The sequence below is a fragment of the Rosa rugosa genome, chromosome 3, assembly GCF_958449725.1.
Source record: "Rosa rugosa chromosome 3, drRosRugo1.1, whole genome shotgun sequence".
NCBI classification, from domain to species: Eukaryota; Viridiplantae; Streptophyta; class Magnoliopsida; order Rosales; family Rosaceae; genus Rosa; species Rosa rugosa.
Window position 1 is genome coordinate 57619802 of NC_084822.1, and position 21900 is coordinate 57641701.

A 21900-nucleotide genomic window follows, 5' to 3' on the forward strand; every position below is an offset into this window, starting at 1 on the left:
AATTGTAATTACAAATCAATCGCAATCATAACACCGTCTAAGAGACTGTAACAAATAATAACATTAATAAATTAAGACTCACTTGGCCTTCATTTGAGTTGTAGTTTTAATTTCTTTCTTTTAATCTGTTAGACTGAAAGTTAGTACCTCAGTTTCGCTAGAGGCATAGGCGTTGTCCTCCCTTCTTCTGTTTGTAATATTATCTAGCTCTTTTAATAATTCGGGTTGGGAGAGTCTCCAATCATATTTTAACCAAAAAAAAAAAAAAAATCACTGTATTTTTTTTTATCTATAAATGAATTTAGAATACATAATCACTAAATTTCATTTCCGAAATTTAGAACCAGTCAACCACGTAGACTATAAATACCACTACTCTCTTCTTCTTCTCGACTGAGCTCAGATTCTCTTTCCCACCTTCCTGAAAATTTCACATCAAGTATGAACAAGTACCAAAGCTGTGCCTCTTGCAGACACAACCGCTCAAAATGTGTACGGGATTGTCCACTGGCTCCGTACTTCCCTTCGCACATGCACCAAAAATTCAAGAATGCCCGCAAGGTGTTCGGCGAAAGTCACCTGAAGAAGTTGCTCCGGAGCTTACCCCCTCGCAAAAGAAGCACTGCAATGAAGCACATTATAGCGGAAGCTGACATCCGAGTCGCCGACCCGGTTGGTGGAAGTTATAGTCTTATAAGGAACTTGGAGCTGAAGATTGCGGAGGAAGAGGAGGAGCTCCGCCGCTTGCGCAATGTACTTAGTGTGTTTCGTGGCGGAGGTAGTGGTAGTGTTGTGGCACAGCCTTTGGTTCAGAAACAGGGATACATTGTTCAAGAACATGATAACATCCATGATCGGGGATATCATGTTCCAGTACTCCCTCTTGTTCCTGGTGGATTTCTTCATGCACTCCATCAAGAACAGCGCAACAACATGTTTGATTTAAGGTTTGTCCAAGTAACGATAGTAATAAATCCTTGATTTAGTAGCATCTGATTCAGTGTTAATCGTAATGTTTATGGTTTCATCTTCGACATTTCAGGGATGAAGTTGTGCCGGAACATGATTTCAACCCAAATCAGGGTGAGGAGTGAGAGCAGTGACATAAGGGGAAGGCGATCACAGTTCATATCACTTGCAAATGGTGAAACATAGATAGACAAGCCGCGTTTAGTTTTGATCTCTCATGTAACCTTGCTTTCTGCACCAACATAGTGGAGTTGTAAAGAACTAATATCAAGCATTCAAGCTTGAAACTTCCTTTCTAGTTCAAACTATGTAGTTAAAGAGTGGTTAAGACATGCATTCATTCTTATCAAGCAATATAGAATACTGAATGATCTATAGTTTCGCAGACATTCTGAAACTTTTGCTTCATATGGTTAAGGAAGTTCAGGGCATGCTCTGCCTTAGGAAATGGGAACTACACACATTTTGCAATGCATATTTCTAAGAATCTAAGATATACGTGTAAGCCTGTGTTGATTACCGCTTATAGGAAAATTGTTGAGTAAGAGGGAGGAAGACAGAGAATATCAGTTGAGAATCGGATGGGGTTTGTTTCTGGGGAATATCAGGGACCTGTTTATATCGTTCTTTAAAAAACAGTGCATATTTAACAATACTGCATAAAGACCATCCAACACCATACAGTAATGAAATACCATAGTGAATAGTTATTCAGGGAGAACCAAAGCCTTAAAAGAGGCAGTGAGTGGGCTCTCAGATTTAAATAAGCAAACTAATCAAAACACAGTACTTTACACTAGAGGAGAAGGAGGTACTGCATCAACTACTCCAGAAAACAAATGAACTGTTGTTACAAGCTTGCAGATATAAAAAGACCAAGCGATCCAAGAGATGATTATTATTCTTCCAATTGAAATCAAAGATGACCACCCTCAGATATCAATCAAAATAAGTCATAATACCCCTTTAACATCATCATTGTCATTGGGCATAAATAACCACACCAGAGCAATTCTCAGAAAGCTTCACCTTCACAAAGATATTGGTCTCATGAGTCATTATCCATATGTGTGTACAGCTTCCCAAACTAAATTCTTTGGAACAGGGCTGGTAAGATCACGAGCCTGCAAGGCTGCAGCACGCAGAGTCCCAACTGTCAATGTGTTGGCCTTTGTGAATGACACGCTTGTGTAAGGTAGATTGTGCTTCTTGCAAAGCTCCTTAACAAGAGGAGCAATTTTCCTCAGATACCTTCTAGGCAACCTCGGAAACAAATGATGCTCGATTTGAAACTGCAAACCACCATGAAACCAATCCATCCAAGATGGGCACACTATATCAAGTGACCCATTAGTCTGCTTCTCACACCAGTCATTCCCAACAGGTGTACCAACATATACACTTGAAGAGAAATGGTTCAAGCAGAACTGAACATGCTGAATCCCAGTGATCGAAAAGCTAGCAACAACAAACAAGACTCTCTCACCCCAATTGGGCAAGCACGAAACTAGCAGAGGAAACCAAATCCAAAACACAAGAAGCCCCAAAATCTCCTGGCCCCTATTGGGCACCCTCAACCTCTTAGACCCTAACAACATGAATGACTGAGCAAAAAGATTAATCCTAGCAAAACACATCACAGGGTAAAACGTCCAGTGCTGATAGCTAACCAAGAACCTAGTAAACTTATCGAAATTCATCTTCCTATCATAATAACAAGACCTAAGGGACTGGAACAGTTTCGAAGATACCGCAAAGAAAGGCATGTGCTGAAGATCTGGATCGAATTCGAGGCTGTTACAAGCAATGTGGTGGGCATTGTGGTTCCTCTTCCACCAAGCAATGCTGATGCCAGCAAGGCAGTTTCCGGTGAGGATCTGAGCGAATCTGTTCACCTTTTTGTTGCTGATGATCTGGTAATGCCCGGAATCATGACCAAGCCACCCACTCTGAATCCAACCCAAGCCCATTAACCCACCCGAGACCAAATGAACCCATGCCTTATCAGAACACAAAACACCATAGACACTCAAACTGAACAACATTGCCACAGAAAACAGCTGGAAATACACACCAAGTCCCCTGTTTTCGAACAAACCCATCTTCGAAAACTCGTTGACGAGTTTCCTGTAATCCTTGGACACCTCGGAGACTGAGTAGTGTTGGAGATAGTAGCCATTGAAGAACCGGTCAAGATGTTGCCACGCCGAGCCGGGGTGGTAGGCGACGAAGGCGTCGGTGACGTCTTGGCCGGCGAGGTTGAGCAATGGGAGCTCGCCGCCGGGGTGGGATTGGGCCCAGTCGGAGACGTTGTAGACTTTTCCCTGTATTGAGATCCATAGATCTCCTGGCTTGTTGTGATTTGCTAGGTCTTGAGAGGAAATATACTTCTTGTTGTTGAGCTCTGCCATTGAAGATCCGAGAGCAAAGAATCAAGCTTTAACAGTAGCTCTTCCTTTTTGGGTTGCAAAAGGAAGAGACTTTGATATCTGATTGTGATTATGTCATTGAGAGAATATGTCTGACACTGTTCTTTTGGTCAAGGAGAGAAAGAAACAGGTTTAGGGATTAGATACAGTACTGGCTGAGAGCCTGAGACTGAACAAGCGCCACAGAACTGTTTATAACATAGAATGCTTCGTAGGTTCTCTCTCTTTGTTTCTTTTCAGTTTTCACAATGGTGCCCCCCACGTCTTCAACATTATTGCCTCTTCTGAATTTACCACTTTACAGAGAAGATCAAGAGAGGGTTTAGAGGAAATGGTGGTGAAAATGAGGAGTCATTGGAAAGGTTGCGTGCGTTACTAATAGATTTGGCTGTATAATAGTGAGTTTCCTAGTGTAGCTTTGGGTAGATTTTGACTTTGAAATGTGGTTAGAAATACAGGGGATGTTGGACTGTTAGGTTTGGTGAAATCCCAAAAGAGGCAAACAAAGGTTATCTGTAACTTAAGCCATATGAGGTAATGGATGGTGAAGCCGAAATGGAAGCGACACATATTCATTTTACAAGTTTTTTGTATTACAGTTTTATTTGTTACGTTTTTGTTTACAATTTTATTTGTTATCTTTTTATTCATATTATGATTTCAATCGTTGCGTTATGGTAACATTTGAGAATGTTTCTTATTAGAGTGGATTTATAAACAAAATTCATAATTGATAGAAGTTTCAAAATGTATTTTTCTTGTGTGCATGGCATATACGCATGTATAGTAAAAGTTTTATTTTCTGGATTGTATATTATACATGCGTGTATGGTCATGCACTCATTAATCCGACCGTGTGTGAGCATTATAGGGGCTTTTTACTGTTCATTACAGCGGTTGAGGCACTGATAGATCAATGCTTACATGACATACACGCATATATAATATAAGTTTTGTTTTCTTATACACTTCAATGTAAAAACTGTTTGTACATGGCAATAGTAAAGAAAAATTGTTGAAGTAATAATAATGATGCATGTGCTTCTGAATTGACTGAATGGAGATTGAGAATATGCCATTTTGGATTCCCATGAAAGAACACAGTATATGCCTCATTTTTGTTTTCTTTGTTTTTTGGTTACAAAAGGATATGCCATAGGACAGATCAGGATATCCTTTACACCTAAGGAGATTTCTTTCCTCTTTTGTCAAATGATTATGGATCCGCAATCATTTTTTTTTTTGTTGGATAGTTACATTTGACACCCAAGGAATTCAGAGCACCGACGTGCATTTGCACTAATAAAAATAAACGGCTGAATAACATCAAGTACACTGTCATTGCATAGTAGTATTTTCGCACTTTACACGGTCGTGAAACCTTCTCCTCTTCTTCCCCAATCCCAACTAGATTTTCTTTTTTAAAATAGAAGGGAACGCCTTTGCTGATGAAATTACATCGGTCTAGGTCATCTTACAAATCTTTTTAAATGGAAGAAAACACTCTTCCCAATGTAATTTTGTCGGCATAGATCATTCGGCCGACGGAATTTTTATCAGCCTAGGTATATATCAACAAAATTCCGGCGGCAAAATGACCAAAGTCGACAAAATTGGCATGGTCCCATTGGGCTGGGTTAGTTGCTTGAAAATTGAAAGTGTATTGGAGCCCATTTTGGATTAGCGGATAAAAGGAATATCCCTTCTCCTTCTATTGTAACTGACCCCAAGCCAAAACCTTCACAGTTCACCCTCTCTCTCTCCGTCTCTCATCAGACGCATCATCCTTCATCACAGCAGCTTCCAGAATTCTCTGCTCATCTTACACGGTTATAATACTGCTATTTCTCTTCAGTTTTCACTTGTTTCTTTGGATATATTTACTCTTATATTTCTTCCAGAGAATTATTACAGTAAGCAAAAGATTCTTACTTTGTTTGAAATGCACTGTGGAAATTTACTCATACTTCTTCTGGATCATCTTACTGTAAGTTTAAGCTAGTTTGTTATTGCCAATCTTTACTGAGAAAGCAAAAGATTTTGACTTTTTGCTTTATGGCACTAAAAAGAAATGTGTTTTGTGAGGATTGTGCATTTTATCTGCTTGTTTTGATGTTCAAGACAAAGAATTATATTGAATTGCTCTGAGTCCGAGGTTGTGTTGCTACTTGGTTATAGTTCAACATTTGTTGATTTTTTGAGCTTAATTCTTAAGATGTTGTCTTGCTTTGCTTGTCCCAGAATTGTGGGTACAATACATGGATTTGGTTCCGCTAATTTGAAGTTTGACTATGTTATTAATTGTCAGAAATTGAAAATTTGAGTCATTTTTTTGTAGGTGTATTTGAATATCAGATAGAGGAAGCAAACATCGATGGCGCATTTGCTTTCAACTTCGTATTCTGTAAAATTCTCCTCTGGCTGTAAACCTTCCACAAAACCATTGATCCAAGACTCGGTTGTATTTCCCAAGTCTGTTACTTTTCAGACATCCAAAACCCCATTTACAAGGCTCCTCTTGCAAGCGCAGAGGTCACGAAGAAACTGCACAGTGTGTGCTACCACGCTCTCTGCAAGTCGGGAAGCCTCAAATGAACCCAGTCAGGTGGTGCATCAGAGTTCTAGTGAACCATCCAAATCAAAGAGGGTCATGGTCATTGGTGGAGATGGCTACTGTGGTTGGGCCACAGCCCTTCACCTGTCCAAGAAAGGTTATGCGGTTGCCATTGTTGACAGCCTTGTCCGTCGTCTATTTGACCAACAGCTTGGTATCGATTCCTTGACTCCAATCTCCTCCATCCATGATCGTCTCCGTTGTTGGAAAGCTCTCACTGGAAAATCTATTGAACTCTACATTGGTGATATCTGTGACTTTGAGTTCTTAACAGACGCCTTCAAGTCGTTTGAGCCTGAGGCTGTCGTTCATTTTGGGGAACAGCGGTCAGCTCCTTATTCCATGATTGATCGGTCAAGAGCAGTATATACTCAGAATAACAACGTGATTGGAACCCTTAATGTGCTATTTGCTATAAAAGAGTTTGGAGAGCAGTGTCATCTAGTCAAGCTTGGGACTATGGGAGAATACGGAACTCCAAATATTGATATCGAGGAGGGTTACATAACAATTACTCATAATGGAAGGACAGATACTTTGCCCTACCCCAAGCAAGCAAGCTCTTTCTACCATTTGAGTAAGGTTCATGATTCAAACAACATAGCCTTTACTTGCAAAGCTTGGGGGATTAGAGCCACTGACCTCAATCAAGGAGTAGTATATGGTGTGATAACAGATGAAACTGAGATGCATGAAGAGCTAATTAACCGGTTGGACTATGATGGAGTGTTTGGAACTGCATTAAATAGGTTCTGCGTTCAGGCTGCTGTTGGCCATCCGCTTACCGTGTATGGCAAAGGTGGCCAGGTAAAAGCTCTCTTCATGGCCCAAAGTTATTACCACATACATACACAAAGTCAGTTTGCTGCATCACTTCCCATTTACTAACACTTCTGTTCTTTATATGCCAGACCAGGGGATATCTTGACATACGAGATACAGTCCAATGTGTTGAGATTGCCATTGCAAACCCAGCACAGGCTGGTGAGTTTCGGGTCTTCAATCAATTTACTGAGCAGTTTTCTGTCAATGAACTTGCTGCGCTTGTTACAAAAGCTGGAGAGAAGCTTGGACTTGATGTGCAGACTACATCAGTGCCAAACCCAAGAGTTGAAGCGGAGGAGCACTACTACAATGCCAAGCACACCAAACTTATTGAGTTGGGACTTAAACCTCACATTCTTTCCGACTCTCTTTTGGATTCTTTGCTCAATTTTGCCATTAAATATGAGGATCGTGTAGACAAAAAGCAGATCATGCCCAGTGTTTCTTGGAGGAAAATTGGGGCCAAGCCGAAAACTGTTGCCGCATAGTTAGAGAGTAGATGTCATATAGCTGTATACGTATGTTAAGGATACCATTGATCTTTGTATTATCTATCTTCTCAGTTAGTTGCTAGTTTTGCAACTTCTACCTTTTTATAAAATGTGTGCGGTCAGTGATTGCTCAGGTGCAATCTAAGAAATGGTTAGTTTCTGAGGCCAATTGTACTCTTCTCGCAGATTTGCCAGTAAGAACTATTATCATTAGAATCATCATCTTCACTTCTTCAGAAATCAGATTATTTACTACCCCATCTTCATTTGATGTATCTTGGAATCAAAGTATGAAACTATGAAACAAACAATCACAGAATGAAAGTATGAAAGACACAATCAGAGTTCCTATAATTTTTCCTTGTCAATGTGTCTGATCAAGATTTATTGTCCTTAGAACTACAGGAGTCGAGTAATATTACAAGCATTCACAGGAAAAAAGTTTGATGATGGGTTTGAGATCACAGTCGTGAAATGAAGAGATTTATCTGCTGCTCTTGCGCCAAGAGGTGACTCCGCAACCGCACCATGGCTAAACTTTGTTTGTTCAACGACTTTGTACCAAGAAGTTCTACATTTAATGATGGTTAAAGTTTACAATCGTGAATTAACAGATCTATCTGCTGCTCTTGTGCCAAGTGGTGACTGCTTGAACATAAACTTGTCCTGGTGAAAATCTTTCTTAATGAAACCCAACACAATTGAAGCCAACTCATTTTGATATGAAGTGAATTCATGATCAGCTCCTTCCACTATGTATAGTTTATGATTAGGTATGCTCTTATTGAACTCGTAAGCATCTTCAACAGGAACCATCTTATCCATTGATCCATGAACTGTCAAAACCCTACATGTAATCAACAGTCATTTTCTGTGCCTCACATTCCTTGTCAGTGCTCGGCCATGATGGATTATTATACACAGGAGAAGATAATTGCATTCTCTCACCTGCAATTTTGATCAATTGACTGGCACACTTCACGCATATCAATCGTTAGCCGCTCCAACAAACTCTCTTGAGTTACTCGATACTGAAATGTGCCTATGAACAAGAGAAAAACTTTCATTGGGCGGATGGTCAATCTAAACCAAAAATCAGCCAGATCCAAAGTACTTCCAACAATGATTAAAATGCAAAAGTATTTCCAAGTTCCTACAAAACTAGAGTCTTGAAAGATTGAAGATATAGGCTCAGACTTAGCACATGATACAACACCACTGAAGTTTTAAGGAGATGAGAATAATTACATATTTGACAGCTTACCTCTTTTGTTCTTCACATCAATAAATCCATCTTGCTTGATTCTTTGTAGATAATCTTTACCTAAGCGACCTTCAATACCTCTTTCCAGATTAAACCGGCCAGAAATATTTACAACTATAGGAACATCCCTGTACTTTGAACCATACAAGATCACTGCATTTCCCCCTGTAAGAAACATGTCAAGTGATAACTTTCAAAAGAATGAATTTTCTCAACTAAAAGGGGGAAAGAAAACAGTTGAAGCACACACACAAAAAAAGCATGAAAATAAGGGAGCATTGCATACGAATGAATTTGCATGTGTTAAGTGACTTTTTCCTTGGAAGATGAGACTCTTCTATAACTATTGAAGGAAATTTTGAGCTTTCAAGTTTCAACCAAAGCAAAGAAATTTTATATTCAAATGTGAGTATCCTCAACCCAACAACAAAAATAGCACATACAAGAACATGCATAAATAGAGTAACCTGTAAGGCAACAATAGCTTGACGTCTATCTTTCTTGAGGAGAGGGCCAGAACCCAACCAAGCTGGGAGGCTAGGCCCTCTAGCTTGTCATCTATCTACCTCAATTAAAATGTTTAAAACTTGATACATCTAAGAAATCTATCATAATATCCTCTTTTGGTGCAAAAAATTAAGGTTTGGATCAGTATGAACACAAATTATATACGGACCTTTACTGTGCCCAACAATTGCAGTTATTACATAATGGCACCCAAGAAAGTGTTGAACTACTGCACGTAAATCATCAGCTTCTCTGCGATAGTTACCGAATCGAAATGAACCTTCACTTTCCCTATCAGGTATAACACAAACAATTTCTTATAAATACTACACAAGAAGTTCCATGCAATGCTAAAGACTCAAGTGCTCTATGACTTGGACCAAAAATGCCTATGCTCCTACTTGTTCATGTTTACAACAGAAGAACAAAATGCCCCTGCTACTTGTATTTTAAATCCTAAAATTTTCAAGGATCTATCCCTGTAGATCACATGAACCGGACTTCATTTTATAGCTCTTAAGCACTGCCTGAAACCATCGGAATTCTAAATTTAGGAAGACATAAAAAATAATTCAAAAGAATCGTAAGAGCGCGAGGAAATTGTTGCAAACAGCTCACCCATTTCCAGCAAAGTCAAAGCGGAAAGCACTAATTCCTTGTATTTCCAACGCAGCAGCAAGGTTCACCATTGGGATGCGTTCCTAGAGAAGAGAGCAAAATGAACTCATTTCTCACCATGTTGGAACAAAATTCAGTGCATAAACAAGACCAATAGATGAAACACAGATTTACTGAACTTGTTTCAACAAACAATCACCAGTTTGATGGCACAAAAAATAAGGATCATTTGGTAGAGATATGTCACAGCATGGTAAGAAAGAGCTGTTTGTACCTTTGAGGAATGTATGCCATGGCAGAACACAACGAGCTCCTTTGAACCACCCGTATCATGTAATATCCCCACAAGCTTCTCCCCATGGCTGTTTTCTATGACGACTCTCCGCTTTTGAACCCCTGCACAGTGCACACACACACAACAATTCAGTTGAATGTAACAGAGACACTCCTTTTTGAATCCAAAAGATTTGCCCTTGTTTTATTTAGGATATGAATATGAAGTACTAAAACCAAAAGGAAAGATCCCAGAATTATAAATTCAAGGTGCTGTTGAAACTGGGTATTGTGAAAGATGGTTGCTTTAATCGACCATGTTTTAAATTGCAGCAAAAAAACAAAGGAGGTAAGAGTCTGAGGAGGTTTGATTACCGGGTTGTTGTTGTTGTTGACTCGGCCGCGTTACGGACATGGATCGGAGCCTGGAGGACGCTAACTCTCTGTGGCGCCAAACTGATGACGAGTCCAACTCGGAAAATTTAAGCCTATAGTATATATTACGAGAGCGGAGAATGAGTCTCTGCCTGTGAACCCATTGATCATGAAAAATTTGGGGACCATATTACCTTTGGCTGCTGCTGTGTTTATAGTTTTTACTATCAAAATAAAACTACAAACATGATTGGTTGAGAGTACACCGCCACCATATTTGTTTCTCGGAAAACATGTGGATACTTTTGTCTCAAACCTTTAAACTTCAAAGTGAAAATGTTTAGTGGTTGGTCGGAGAATTGATTCTACCTAAAGATGAAGAGTGACAAGGTTAGTTTTGGAAGGCGCATGACGTTTCATTTGTTATCTTCAGTTGTTTACAAAACTTGAGTGCTGAAGGGAAAAGATAAAGAGCAAAAGGGTTTATGAAATTACAAAACTGAGCATACATCAGGAATGCATTATTCTTTTATAGTATAAACAAGAACCTCCAAGAAACAATTCAGGAAATAAATAAATAAAGGAAGAATCAAAAATAGACAGTGGGTGTCTACCAATGCCTCAATCAGAAGGCCTACACTGACTCTTCTACAACTCCCAGTCAATCCGACTATGGCAATTCATCATAAATTAATCCTCGCTGGCACCATTCTTTGGTCTACCCCCATACAGAAAGGCTGGTAAGTAATTTTACTATATGCACATCGACACTGCGAAATAGATACCTGCAACTCTATAACCTCACTCGTGTGCTAAGATCCCACAGGAGCCATGCCTTTTGATTTGGCTGCAGCAGTTGCAGCGGCGGCTGCTGCTGCTGCTGCTGCTGCAGCAGACTGAGCTGCATTGGGTGGTGATGGAGGCGGCACTGGTTTTGACTGTGACGTTTCTGCAACAACTTGCTGTTGCGGTTGTTGGTTCTGCTGAGAGTTTACGTTAGCAAGCAAGACCTTGATCTGTTTTCCGGTGAGTGTCTCTTGCTCCAATAAGGCATTAGCAAGAGCATGGAGCTCCTTGTGATGTGTGGTAAGTATATTCTTTGCATTGTTGTAAGCCGTTTCCAAGAGGTGCTTCACTTCTTCTTCAATAAGCAGCCTAGTTTCTGTGCTCATGCTCTTCCCATTGTCGTCATAATTGTGAGTGACAAGCCCCACTTCTTTGCTCATACCATACTTTGTAACCATTGCTCTGGCAAGAGCAGTTGCTTGCCGGAGATCGTCAGAAGCACCAGAAGTTACTTCACTTTCACCAAAGATGAGCTCTTCTGCAACCCGTCCCCCCATGCAAACATCAAGCCGCGCAAGCATCTGTTTCCGTGAGACACTTGTCTCATCCTTTTCGGGCAACTGGGCAACCATGCCAAGTGCCATACCACGGGGAACTATTGTTGCCTTGTGAACTGGATGGGCACCATCAGTGTGAACAGCCACAAGTGCATGGCCACCCTCATGAAAAGCTGTTAGCTTTCGTGACTCATCAGATATGACAGCTGACTTTCGCTCACTTCCCATCATAATCTTGTCTTTTGCATACTCCAGATCAGCCATACTCACTGCTTTAGCGCCATCCATGGCAGCCTTAAGAGCAGCTACGTTGATCAAGTTGGCCAGATCAGCACCGGAGAACCCAGGAGTTCCTCTAGCAATGATCATCAAATCAACATCATCAGCCTTCATAACCTGTCAAAAGGGCACTTTGATCAGTCTTACTACAATGACTTCTAGTTCTCAGGATTCTGCTATATCAATCTTATAAACATCTTACAATAAAATACAACACACACACAGAGAGACAGAGAGAGATAATAAAAAAAAAAATGTGCATATGCAATGGTATTCCGTCCTCGTGGATCCTAATACACAAATAAAGAAAATTTCTCAAATATCAATTGACTATGGCATTGCAATAGTGATGACAAAGTATCATCGAGAATTCCTCCCCATTACGGGTTTAAAGCCATTTCTTGGTATGATTGTGGCTTTAAAATTGATGCCACAGACCTAGCGGTGAACGACTAAGATGGCTGGAAATTGACCACTCTTCATCAGGGTACAATATTCGCATCCACCATAGCCGTGACAACCAGAATGCTAAACCCTAAAGCTTAATCCAAACATGGAATAAAGAGGTAATTGCAACAAAAGCTTACCATTCCCTATAAGTACATTAAATTTTTTCAGAAGAAGTACAAGATTACCTTGGACATGTGAACTTCCATAATCTGCCTCCGCCCTTCAACATCAGGATTGGGAACAACAATGTGGCGATCAAACCGTCCAGGTCTCACCAATGCCTTGTCCAGTGACTCGGGGAAATTAGTAGCGGCAATAACAATAATTCCTTCATTTTGTTTAAAACCATCAAGTTCAACAAGTAACTGATTCAGAGTCATCTTCATGTACTGCTGATCCTTTGGGTTGCGACTTCCTCCTATAGCATCTATCTCATCAATAAATATAATACACGGTGACCGCTTCTTTGCAGCTGCAAAGAGATCCCTCACCCTTCGAGCTCCAACGCCAACAAACATCTCTTCAAATTCACTGCCACTGCATGAAAAGAAAGGTACCCCTGCTTCTCCGGCAATTGCTCTTGCTAACATTGTCTTTCCAGTGCCAGGTGGGCCAACAAGCAAAACACCCTTTGGTAGCTTGCCACCAAGACGAGTGAAACGCTATTGCAAGGGAAACCAAGGTAAGGAATACTAAAATAAAACTTTGACGTTATAGAAAGATAAAAACGAAGAAAACATGTAGAAAAGGGGAGATAAAAGGCACACAGGATATCAAGATGTACTCAATTAAACCATTCGGATACAGTAGTTTCAAAAGCTCAACCCTTGAAGATAAACTTTCAAAATGATTCAAAAACGCTGTAAGAGAACATCGAAAACATGTAGAGAAGGGGAGATAAAAGGCACACAGGATATCAAGATGTACTCAATTAAACCATTTGGATACAGTAGTTTCAAAAGGTCAACCCTTGAAGATAAACTTTCAAAATGATTCAAAAACGAAACATAGAAAACATGTAGAAAAGGAGAGATAGAAGGCACACAGCATATCGAGATGTACTCAATTAAACCATTCAGATACAGTAATTTCAAAAGCTCAACCCTTGAAGATAAACTTTCAAAATGATTAAAAAACGCTGTACGTGAGGGGTGGAATCAAGATATTTCAAGTTCTTTACTGAATCTTTATAGGTCAATCCCAAACTCATCTTAGGTTGGATGAATAGCAATGAGATTGCCACTGACTCACAAAACAAGGAGGGTAATCCAAAATCAAGGTGTCAGTATTTCATATTCGGCTGGTTGTAAAGCTAAATGCATCTACCTTGGGATCTCGAAGATAGTGAACAATTTCTTCTAGCTCCGCCTTAGCCTCATCAACTCCTTTGACATCGCTAAACTTAGTGCTAGATTCCATGCTAGGTTGGACCTCTTCATTTAATCCAAGTCCTGAAAATAGAAACACGGAAATTAAGAAAAAGCTTCATCTTTTCAGAATGCATATTAATCCAATCATAGGAGAACCTAAAGCACTAAGAGATGGTAAGACCTTTGCTTATTCCTCTATCCTCAATGAGTGCTCCAACGCCAGATATCAAAAGAAAGGCTAGTGCAATTGTGCGAACTGTACGCCACAGCTGCTCTTTAAAATGACCTCCTTCTCTAGCCACCATATGAATAGGTGCACTTGCAGTTCCAAGAACGCCATCTTTTGTAGGCTTCCCAACGTTCCTAAGAACTGAGAAGCCACCCATGCTTTCATCCTCCCTTGCAGAGTTGGATACACCTGATATATTTGTAAACAAATGTTAGTCACCAGCTCAAATTCATAAGATGGAAAGCAGGTAAAGAACTTCTAAAATTAACTATAAACTTTCAGAAGAAAAGACCATTAGATTATTCCCGAAATATTATAGACCCATTGTCTAGTAAGTTTCAATCATCCCAACTTACTGTAAACCTCCAAAATGTAACAAACAAAGTCACACAAAACATATACAAATAAAACCGCCACTTTGGTAGGAATAATTAAAAGCGAAGTATCACCCTGCTCCATTACCCACCTCTCTGCAATGTCTTCAGTAACTCACTCTCATCCAGCCTGCCAACTTTTACCAATGCTTTCACATATTCTGAAAGCGCTGAAGAGTTGGAATGCAATGATGGTTGACTTTCAAATAATCTTATCACTTCTTCAGGGTCATTTCGCATGGACAGTTCTTTTAGATAGGCAAGTTCATTAGCTTCATCAACATCACGTCCTCTGCGAGCCAAATTGCGCACATAGCTTGACTGACACCTCTCTTGAGTATTAAAAATTGTATTCCCTGCACAGGTTATAAGAAAATTATTGCTTTGATAAGTGAATATAAATGGGGAATAGTGTCCTGGCTTCCACTTAAAGCCTAGAAAAAAGCACCAAAAGTTAAATTATTGACAGAAAATAAACCTAAAAATGAACAGATATTAGTAAGAAATTTGTGAATGTCCTACCTCCAGCACCTCCTGCAACCCTGTTGACCGGAAAATATGTTCTAGAAACAACTTGTTTCAGCTGTCCCAACTCTGATCGATGCTTAGATACCTGTTGTGGAAAAAAAAAAAAAAACACAAAATTTAATAGGGCATAAAGCAACAAAAAGAAAAAGGATTTCTAACATGGTAATCAAACGGTGCCAAAGTGGCTAGTTGAAATCAAAGTCCAATCAGAAAACCACTCAAGCACAGCATCAGCATACTTAAGGCCCTGATTAGAAGTTTTTCAATAAAAAGAAGCATTTGGACAAGTGTGCGTCTCTTTTCAGCCAAATTACCCCCTTACCAAAGTGAATAAATTGATTTGAAGAGTATGAAAGGTAACAAAAACAAACACATTCCATTACTTTCCTCCTCTATCATATGTATCTAATCACAAGGAAATGATTTCATTTCTTTTCTGTTAAAATCCAAAAGGAGCACACCACAAAAATCTCATATCACAGGGTCATCTGTAACCGAAAGCCTCATTTTTTACACCTCCCAATCTAACAAGAGGAGATTGTGAGGTCACAATCTAACCAAGCACACACCTCCCATTTGGGATAAAGATTCAGCCCTTGTATCACCTAAAAGCACTGGCAAGACAGTGCAATAGCTGAGAAATTGAACAATAAGCAAAAAGGGATTGGAGTTTTCACAAAAACACCCAATTTCTTAATAAGCTCCCCCAATGCAAACATGGACCAAAAACCATATTCATCACCATATCCTTAATCACACACTAACTCCAGCCTAAATAGACCCCTATACCGCAACACCTTGATTATACAGAAGAAGGGTAATGAAATTAACATACCAATTAAACTGATAAAACATATTACGATCAATCTAAGAACTAGGGTTTTCGAGATCAACTTAAAAGACTCAAACTTTGGCGCTAAATAGGCAGATAGGATCCGAAGATTGCATAAAAATCTGAAATTGATAGAAACCCAGCTCGAAATTTAACCGACCTGAGTGAGCAGGCGTCTCAGGGCCATATCCCTTTTGCTTTAAGACCTGAAACCTCTTGATTTGAAGGTCCTCTGTTTCTGAAAGCTATCCGTATCTGAAAACTTTGGATGTGTGAGAAACGGTGGCGTTTTGATTGGGGGAGAGAGTAGGGAATATGGAATGAGGGGAAGGAGCGAGGTTTGGAAACAATGGGGAGAGGAGAGGAGAAGAGAGATACTAGGGTCTTAACAACATTAAAAACTTAAGAGGCTTTAAGGTTCTAGTTTGCGCACGCTTTTCTGATTTGTTCCACGTGTCTTGTTTACCCATCATCGTCCTATGAGAAATGGCTGTACTGCCCCCTGTAGGGGCCTTGGCTTCTTTTTGGGATGAGGGTAGTTTGGACTTTCTGATGTGGGTTGATTTGATTCTAGTACTAGAATCGTGGATGGATTAACTGGTAATTGCAGAGAAAAACTACCCATTTGGTTCTTTCTTTCTAGGGTCAAAGTAACACTGACGATGCTTTTGGCGAATTTCGGTCATTTAATTTTAACGTTGAAAGTTTATCTTTCTTCTTCTCTTCTTTCGGGCTTTTGAGTTGATCTCTTTCAAATAGATTGTAGTAGGGGTTTTATTTTATAATTTTTTTCTTTTCATCGGAAAAAAAAAAAAGAGTAACATTAATGATTTGCAAATCTTCACTTTACATTTTCATAAACTTGGAACAACAATTGCAACCAGAAGAACAAGTTAGAAATTACTCATCAGCCTAATATTTGCTGAAATCGATACATTTACATGTTACAAATGTATGACTAAAATTTATATGTTTTGTTTGATTGAATACTTTTTTTTCCCATAGATTTTTATTTGGTTAAATTTAGCCAGATCAAGGTTAGAATATAAAAACTTAGCTCCAAGGGTTGAAAATGTGCCTTCTTTTGGACCGACTAGCTAACAGACAACATATTAACAAAGACATGTTCTGAAGTGTTTTAGCAAGAAAAAAGAAATGCCCCAATTTGGTACCTTTTGCAAGTGAGGTTTTCAAGCTATGTACGTATAAGGCAAAATATGGGTTTATATGGCAGGTCCGAGGGCAGCGGCACAAAGTTGAAATGAACTTCTTTTTTAAGGTGCAAGGCCCAACAACAAGAAGGTGGGCTGAACTTCCGCTAGATCTCCTAACCCTAATAATGAGCTCTTGGAATATGGCACAAGTAACTTCAAGGAAGGACGTACTATCCATTAACAGAGAACCTAGCTTGCCTAAATTTCAAGGATGTGATGAACTGGTCAAAGTATCAGCAACTGCCGTGTTGCTCTTTCTGTAGAAATGCCTTACCTGCGCATCTTCAAAATTTCAATTTTCAAATACGACGTGCTTGACACCCTCACCAATATTCTTACCAGTACTAACTCGAACGTATGATGAATACCAGCACCAGCACCAGCACCAGCAGGAGGCAGAATTTTCCCGAAATTCTAAAACCAAGGAGTATTTGCCGGAAATTAAATTAAAGAAGTGTAAAAGGAGAGGCATGGATGTGTTCAGTCAGAGCTAGCTAGCTAGCTAGGCTAGGCTGCTTTTCTTTTCCAGAGCTAGCTAGGCAGGGTTACTGCAAGTACTGGAATATAATTTCATTGTTTCATCATCTTTCTCGGGATTGAAATTACACAAGCCAGCTTTAGCTCAGCTAACAGAGATCACAATGGCATCTACTTTACTCTGCCCACTCACACAATTCAAATCATAAATATATAGACAAAGCAGCATGCATATTCGATCATACTCCAAAAGAAAAAACAAGGACTCTTCATATGATATGTCGACATCCATGCACAGTAGTACTGTACTTCCACGAATCTTTGTCAGCGGCTAACTTAGCTTTATTTGAGAAAGTAGTTCAGAAACTTTGCACATTTAATTACCCCGTAACAGTCAACACATACTTTTGACTATTGTATAATTCTTAGTAAATAATTTCTCGTTGAGTACTTATATTGATATTGATATGATTTAGTTTTTGCTTCAAACCCAAAAAATCCTGTACTCTTCGAAAGGGACTTTTGCTGGTTTTGATAATTTCTTGACCTACATCTTTTCGACTGTGCTTACTCTATGCATGGCCATGAATTGAATTCACGTGAATTCACGAACACACTAGTTGGTGATGGAACACTGTCCATTGTTTGGCCATATATTGTTCATTTATTTGTCTTCCACGTTGTATTTTCTTGAATTTGATTTTTATTATTCACAGTATTCTTTCATGTCAAAATATTGGCTTTATCATAACAGTTTTGACAACTAACAGTACCTAAAACACATTAAGCTCCACATGATGCGCCAAGTTGCCACCAACGCGGTTTCAGAAGAAAAAGCATTGTTAAAGTTATTAGTCGGATAATATATATGCTGCTTATTAAATGCTTTAGACATCCATGAAATTCAAGATGGTTTTTGAGTTGGGTATTTTAAGTCACACAAAGGCATCCTAATCACTAGATTTTAAGTACCACCAGTAAAAATATAACTGGAGGAGTTTGGATGTTATATCTTAGACGTATTTTCTGTTTCGGACCAAAACATAAGAGACAATAAATTACAAATTAACTGAGCAATCCAAAAAAAAAAAAAAACAGCAACAAAAGATGTTTACATATAAAAAAGACGAAAATTAAGAAAGTGAGGAGTGCATAATTAGAGCACTATTCAAAATAGAAGTCTATTAACCACATTGATGAATACGCCTTAGACAATAAGCTAGATTGTAATTGCTCTTTCCCTCTCTCTCAAGGAAATGAAGGAAATGATGGATCCTATTCCTATATATCTAACTTCGATCAGTGCACTGCTAGCTGATCAATTACCTTGCCAAGAAGTCTGGTTCTGATGATTATGCTGCTGTCCATTGTAATTAGCTGAAGAAGTAGAATTCACCACATGCTGGTCGAGTCCATGAGCAGCAGCCATGTTGAAAAAGTCTTGATCATCTTGAGAAGAAAATGCTCTCAGACCCAAGAAATCTCTTGTCATTCCCTCATTCATCCCGCCACCGCCGCTGCCGCCACCTCCTCCTCCTCCATCAGTAGTACTACTAGTCCTCCGAAGCTGAGATTCCCCGGTGATTAGTTTCTTCTGAGGGGAAGGGTTAACATTTTCAGCGAAACTACCCATCACCATAGATCCATTGAAGCCCTGATGATGATGATCTCCAAAGGATGACGAGGATGAAAGCTGGTCAAACCCGCCACGAGCCGCGGAAGAAGGTTGCTGCAGATGAGAAGTCATCATCATCATATCATGCAAAAGAGAGTTATTAGAAGCTGCTGCTGCGCCGCCAGAGTTGGCACCAGCCTGCTCCATGAAAGAGCCAAACGCTGTCGTTTCCGGCATCATGTGGGAAGCTTGGTGTTGTTGATCATGGGGCTTGAGAAACATCGAGGAAGGCTTGCTTACAGTGGCGCCCATTTCTGACGCCTTTTGGAGCAAAGCAGTGGCTGACATGTGAGCAGAAGCTGAGGGCTGGAAATCCGATGAGCTAGGGTTAGGGTTTTGGTGCAGAAAAGACTGCTGGTGGTCGAATGAAGAGGTGGAGAACAATGGTGACGATGAGGATAGGTTTATATTGCTAGAGAGGTGATGAGATGGACCAGCTGAGGCGGCTGCTTCGCCGCCCATCCACGGCGGAAGCTGTAGCTGAAGATCTTGTACTTCTCTCTTCACGTGATGATGGGATAGGTGATGAGGTTGGAAGCCACCGTGGAGTTGGGGCAGTGATGAGGAGAGAAGTGGGTTTATGGCTCTAGCTGCGTTGCTGTTCTCTTGTGCCAAAGCGTCACAGAAAGCTCTGTGAGTGATGAAACTGTCCCTCCTGTAAATAATTACCAGTAAGATATAATCAAAACAAACACAAAAGAACAAAACAAGCAAACCATCAAAAAGCAAACGCATATAAATTAACATTGAAGAATCTCTCTCTCTCTCTCTCTCTCTCTCTCTCTGATCACGTACCTTTTTGTATTTTCGTTCTTTTTGTTTTTAAAGAACAAACAGATGTGTAACCCATTAAAGCCTGCTTCTTACACTAGGCACTTTACAACTCAAAAGCTTTGACTCCGTCGCCTCTCCTTCTCATTTCATTTCATAAGGGTAATTATTATAGTGATGAATATGGAAAAATATTCCCAAAATTGTGTACAAATTATAGATGATTAATTTCTGAATGAAAATCCCAAATATAAATTATAGACATGGTAATTGACTCTCCAGGAACTTTTCTTTGCAGTTAGAAGTTTAGAACACACTCGTAAAGCTTTTGCATCATTCCAGACGAGAGCAAACCTTCACAATGCTACAATTATTTGCATTATTGTATAAAACGCGCTAAGCTTTCTGACAGTTTTTATCACATAGATATATATCTTATAAAAAATTTATTAATTAAGTTGGTTCTTCAAATTCATGTGGTTCCATTCCAATCCTTTTCAACAGGTTTGCCTTAATTATATAATTAACTGGGAGTGTTACCTAGAGAAAAGGGTTCCACAGTCACATCGATACTCTCTTGTGCCACAGATCTTAGAATGAGCTTTCCAATCCGATTGAACCGCATATCGCTTCGAGCACTTCTCACATTTCCACTTCTTCTCACCGTGCTTTCTGGAAAAGTGCTTCTTGATCCCTGTGAGGTCTCCAAGAGCCCTCGACGGGTCATGGTGGACACATGTCGGTTCCGGGCACAGATACACCTTCTTCCTCACCTCCTTGTTTGTCCTTTGCTTTAGCTTCCATGGCAGATTGTGGCCTCTCCGGTGAAGCTGAAGGTTCTGCTCTCTCTGAAACCCTTTGTTGCAGACCTCGCAAACGAATCGGTTCGTTGCCATGAGTGATTTGGGGGACAAGGCTATCACTTCAGCGTCTGGGTCTGTTACATATATAATCCAAAATAATTAACGTACCAAAACAAAAGCTGATTGAGTTAAGTAACAAAAGTTGAACCAATAAAGATGAGACCGACCTGGGTTGCCTGGAAGATTTCTCTTTTTCTTTTGCGGTGGTTGTTGCTGTTGTGTTGAAGATGATGAATCATTTCTGATACTCGAATTGGCAGAAGCGCTTAAATCTCCAGATGCACAAGTCAGATTGGACATGTTCTCATCCACTGCAAAACCTTTCATCATAATTAATTGATTTTCACCTACATTAAATTAGAACAACTAAGCACTTCAATTCTGTGTATTAATAGTATGCATGAGATTCATAAACATACCAACAAATGGATTAGCAACTTTCACATCTAGCTAGCTAGCTGTATGCCATAGAATTTAGATCTCAGTTGCCAAACCCTAATTCAGATTCACATAAATCTATCAAGGCTTCTTTTTTTTAATAGCTTTTCAGTACTACCCTTTTTGATGATGATGAAACTCATCAAGAGAATCAAACAGGAAAAACAAAAAATGAAAAACCAAAGGGAAAGGAGCATAGAATTTTCAAAGAAAAATAGCACAAACCTTGCTGGTAACTAGTGGGTTGCATTCAAGATGGGAATTTAGGTAAATCAATTAATCTTGAATCATATGAGACTGGATTCTCATATCAAAGAAGATGAAGATGGTGTGCTTTGCATGAGAGAGAGAGAGGGGGGGGGGGGGAGAGAGGAGAGAGAGAGAAAGAAGGAGAGAGATGTGGATGAGGACTGAAGAGGAGATTCCCTTGGAGGTGTCGACCCATCCATCCAGCACCACAGCTAGCTAAGCTAAGCTAACCAACAGCCTTGCTTGTTCTGACGTGCACTTTCTGTCTTTTCCTTTGGTCTCTTCCCAGTCTCTCCTTCCTCATTTTACTTGTTTATTATTATATTTGTATTCACACCAATTTTGAATTTCCTCCTAACTATTTTGTTTTAATAATCACTTTCTTAAGCTCTTTGATAACACACCAATCACTACCTTTCCCTTGCCATTAAACGAGAAAATTA

The 21900-nt window shown here is 39.6% G+C and overlaps 6 protein-coding genes across 10 annotated transcripts; 2 read left to right on the forward strand and 4 right to left on the reverse strand.

Annotated features, from left to right (window-relative positions):
* The first annotated feature begins 266 nt into the window (after nucleotides 1-266).
* Nucleotides 267-1356, forward strand: LOC133735301 (LOB domain-containing protein 22-like). The gene is made up of 2 exons (XM_062162720.1): nucleotides 267-947; nucleotides 1043-1356. Exons 1-2 carry the CDS (start codon nucleotides 442-444, stop codon nucleotides 1092-1094), a joined length of 558 nt encoding a protein of 185 aa, XP_062018704.1. The 5' UTR covers nucleotides 267-441; the 3' UTR covers nucleotides 1095-1356.
* A 256-nt stretch (nucleotides 1357-1612) lies between these two features.
* LOC133740085 (acyl-lipid (9-3)-desaturase-like) lies at nucleotides 1613-3679 on the reverse strand. The gene has a single exon (XM_062167945.1). The coding sequence runs from the start codon at nucleotides 3378-3380 to the stop codon at nucleotides 2028-2030; it is 1353 nt and encodes a 450-aa protein (XP_062023929.1). The 5' UTR covers nucleotides 3381-3679; the 3' UTR covers nucleotides 1613-2027.
* A 1390-nt stretch (nucleotides 3680-5069) lies between these two features.
* LOC133739179 (UDP-sulfoquinovose synthase, chloroplastic) lies at nucleotides 5070-7461 on the forward strand. Its single transcript, XM_062166918.1, has 3 exons — nucleotides 5070-5227; nucleotides 5737-6819; nucleotides 6924-7461. Exons 2-3 carry the CDS (start codon nucleotides 5773-5775, stop codon nucleotides 7323-7325), a joined length of 1449 nt encoding a protein of 482 aa, XP_062022902.1. The 5' UTR covers nucleotides 5070-5227; nucleotides 5737-5772; the 3' UTR covers nucleotides 7326-7461.
* Nucleotides 7462-7657: 196 nt separating this feature from the next.
* On the reverse strand, nucleotides 7658-10510 carry LOC133739180 (uncharacterized). Its single transcript, XM_062166919.1, has 7 exons — nucleotides 10366-10510; nucleotides 9992-10113; nucleotides 9718-9800; nucleotides 9269-9390; nucleotides 8593-8757; nucleotides 8277-8370; nucleotides 7658-8175 (listed from the first exon to the last, which is right to left on the reverse strand). Exons 1-7 carry the CDS (start codon nucleotides 10403-10405, stop codon nucleotides 7923-7925), a joined length of 879 nt encoding a protein of 292 aa, XP_062022903.1. The 5' UTR covers nucleotides 10406-10510; the 3' UTR covers nucleotides 7658-7922.
* A 361-nt stretch (nucleotides 10511-10871) lies between these two features.
* On the reverse strand, nucleotides 10872-16137 carry LOC133739178 (ATP-dependent zinc metalloprotease FTSH 4, mitochondrial). Of its 2 annotated transcripts, none has more exons than XM_062166917.1 (7): nucleotides 15931-16137; nucleotides 14942-15023; nucleotides 14503-14766; nucleotides 13989-14225; nucleotides 13764-13888; nucleotides 12623-13099; nucleotides 10872-12104 (listed from the first exon to the last, which is right to left on the reverse strand). In XM_062166917.1, the coding sequence occupies exons 1-7, from the start codon at nucleotides 15955-15957 to the stop codon at nucleotides 11178-11180; spliced, it is 2139 nt and encodes a 712-aa protein (XP_062022901.1). In that variant the 5' UTR covers nucleotides 15958-16137; the 3' UTR covers nucleotides 10872-11177. The 2 variants fall into 2 exon arrangements, with proteins under 2 accessions (XP_062022901.1, XP_062022900.1); XM_062166916.1 differs by having other exon boundaries at nucleotides 14933-15023.
* Nucleotides 16138-18510: 2373 nt separating this feature from the next.
* On the reverse strand, nucleotides 18511-21673 carry LOC133738786 (protein indeterminate-domain 7-like). 4 transcript variants are annotated; one of them, XM_062166407.1, is made up of 5 exons: nucleotides 21434-21671; nucleotides 21190-21265; nucleotides 20938-21081; nucleotides 20448-20844; nucleotides 18511-19791 (listed from the first exon to the last, which is right to left on the reverse strand). In XM_062166407.1, the coding sequence occupies exons 3-5, from the start codon at nucleotides 21068-21070 to the stop codon at nucleotides 18780-18782; spliced, it is 1542 nt and encodes a 513-aa protein (XP_062022391.1). In that variant the 5' UTR covers nucleotides 21071-21081; nucleotides 21190-21265; nucleotides 21434-21671; the 3' UTR covers nucleotides 18511-18779. The 4 variants fall into 4 exon arrangements, with proteins under 4 accessions (XP_062022391.1, XP_062022389.1, XP_062022388.1 ...); XM_062166405.1 differs by lacking the exon at nucleotides 21190-21265 and having other exon boundaries at nucleotides 20938-21090; nucleotides 21434-21673; XM_062166404.1 differs by lacking the exon at nucleotides 21190-21265 and having other exon boundaries at nucleotides 20938-21117; nucleotides 21434-21672.
* Nucleotides 21674-21900: the final 227 nt, after the last annotated feature.

Bases quoted from the DNA above. Each gene is read 5' to 3' on its own strand.
- LOC133735301 (XM_062162720.1), top strand. From the start codon at position 442: ATGAACAAGTACCAAAGCTGTGCCTCTTGCAGACACAACCGCTCAAAA. The intron at 948-1,042 runs GTTTGTCCAAGT...TCGACATTTCAG, and splicing joins AACAACATGTTTGATTTAAG to GGATGAAGTTGTGCCGGAAC.
- LOC133740085 (XM_062167945.1), bottom strand. From the start codon at position 3,380: ATGGCAGAGCTCAACAACAAGAAGTATATTTCCTCTCAAGACCTAGCA.
- LOC133739179 (XM_062166918.1), top strand. From the start codon at position 5,773: ATGGCGCATTTGCTTTCAACTTCGTATTCTGTAAAATTCTCCTCTGGC. The intron at 6,820-6,923 runs GTAAAAGCTCTC...TTTATATGCCAG, and splicing joins TGTATGGCAAAGGTGGCCAG to ACCAGGGGATATCTTGACAT.
- LOC133739180 (XM_062166919.1), bottom strand. From the start codon at position 10,405: ATGTCCGTAACGCGGCCGAGTCAACAACAACAACAACCCG. The intron at 9,801-9,991 runs GTACAAACAGCT...TCTCTTCTCTAG, and splicing joins ATGGCATACATTCCTCAAAG to GAACGCATCCCAATGGTGAA. The intron at 9,391-9,717 runs GTGAGCTGTTTG...TATACCTGATAG, and splicing joins TTTGACTTTGCTGGAAATGG to GGAAAGTGAAGGTTCATTTC.
- LOC133739178 (XM_062166916.1), bottom strand. From the start codon at position 15,957: ATGGCCCTGAGACGCCTGCTCACTCAG. The intron at 14,767-14,932 runs GTAGGACATTCA...TAACCTGTGCAG, and splicing joins GGTTGCAGGAGGTGCTGGAG to GGAATACAATTTTTAATACT. The intron at 14,226-14,502 runs GTGGGTAATGGA...CAAATATATCAG, and splicing joins ACTGAAGACATTGCAGAGAG to GTGTATCCAACTCTGCAAGG.
- LOC133738786 (XM_062166404.1), bottom strand. From the start codon at position 21,458: ATGCAACCCACTAGTTACCAGCAAG. The intron at 20,845-20,937 runs GTCGGTCTCATC...TATATGTAACAG, and splicing joins AAATCTTCCAGGCAACCCAG to ACCCAGACGCTGAAGTGATA. The intron at 19,792-20,447 runs GTAACACTCCCA...AATTATTTACAG, and splicing joins TGTGGAACCCTTTTCTCTAG to GAGGGACAGTTTCATCACTC.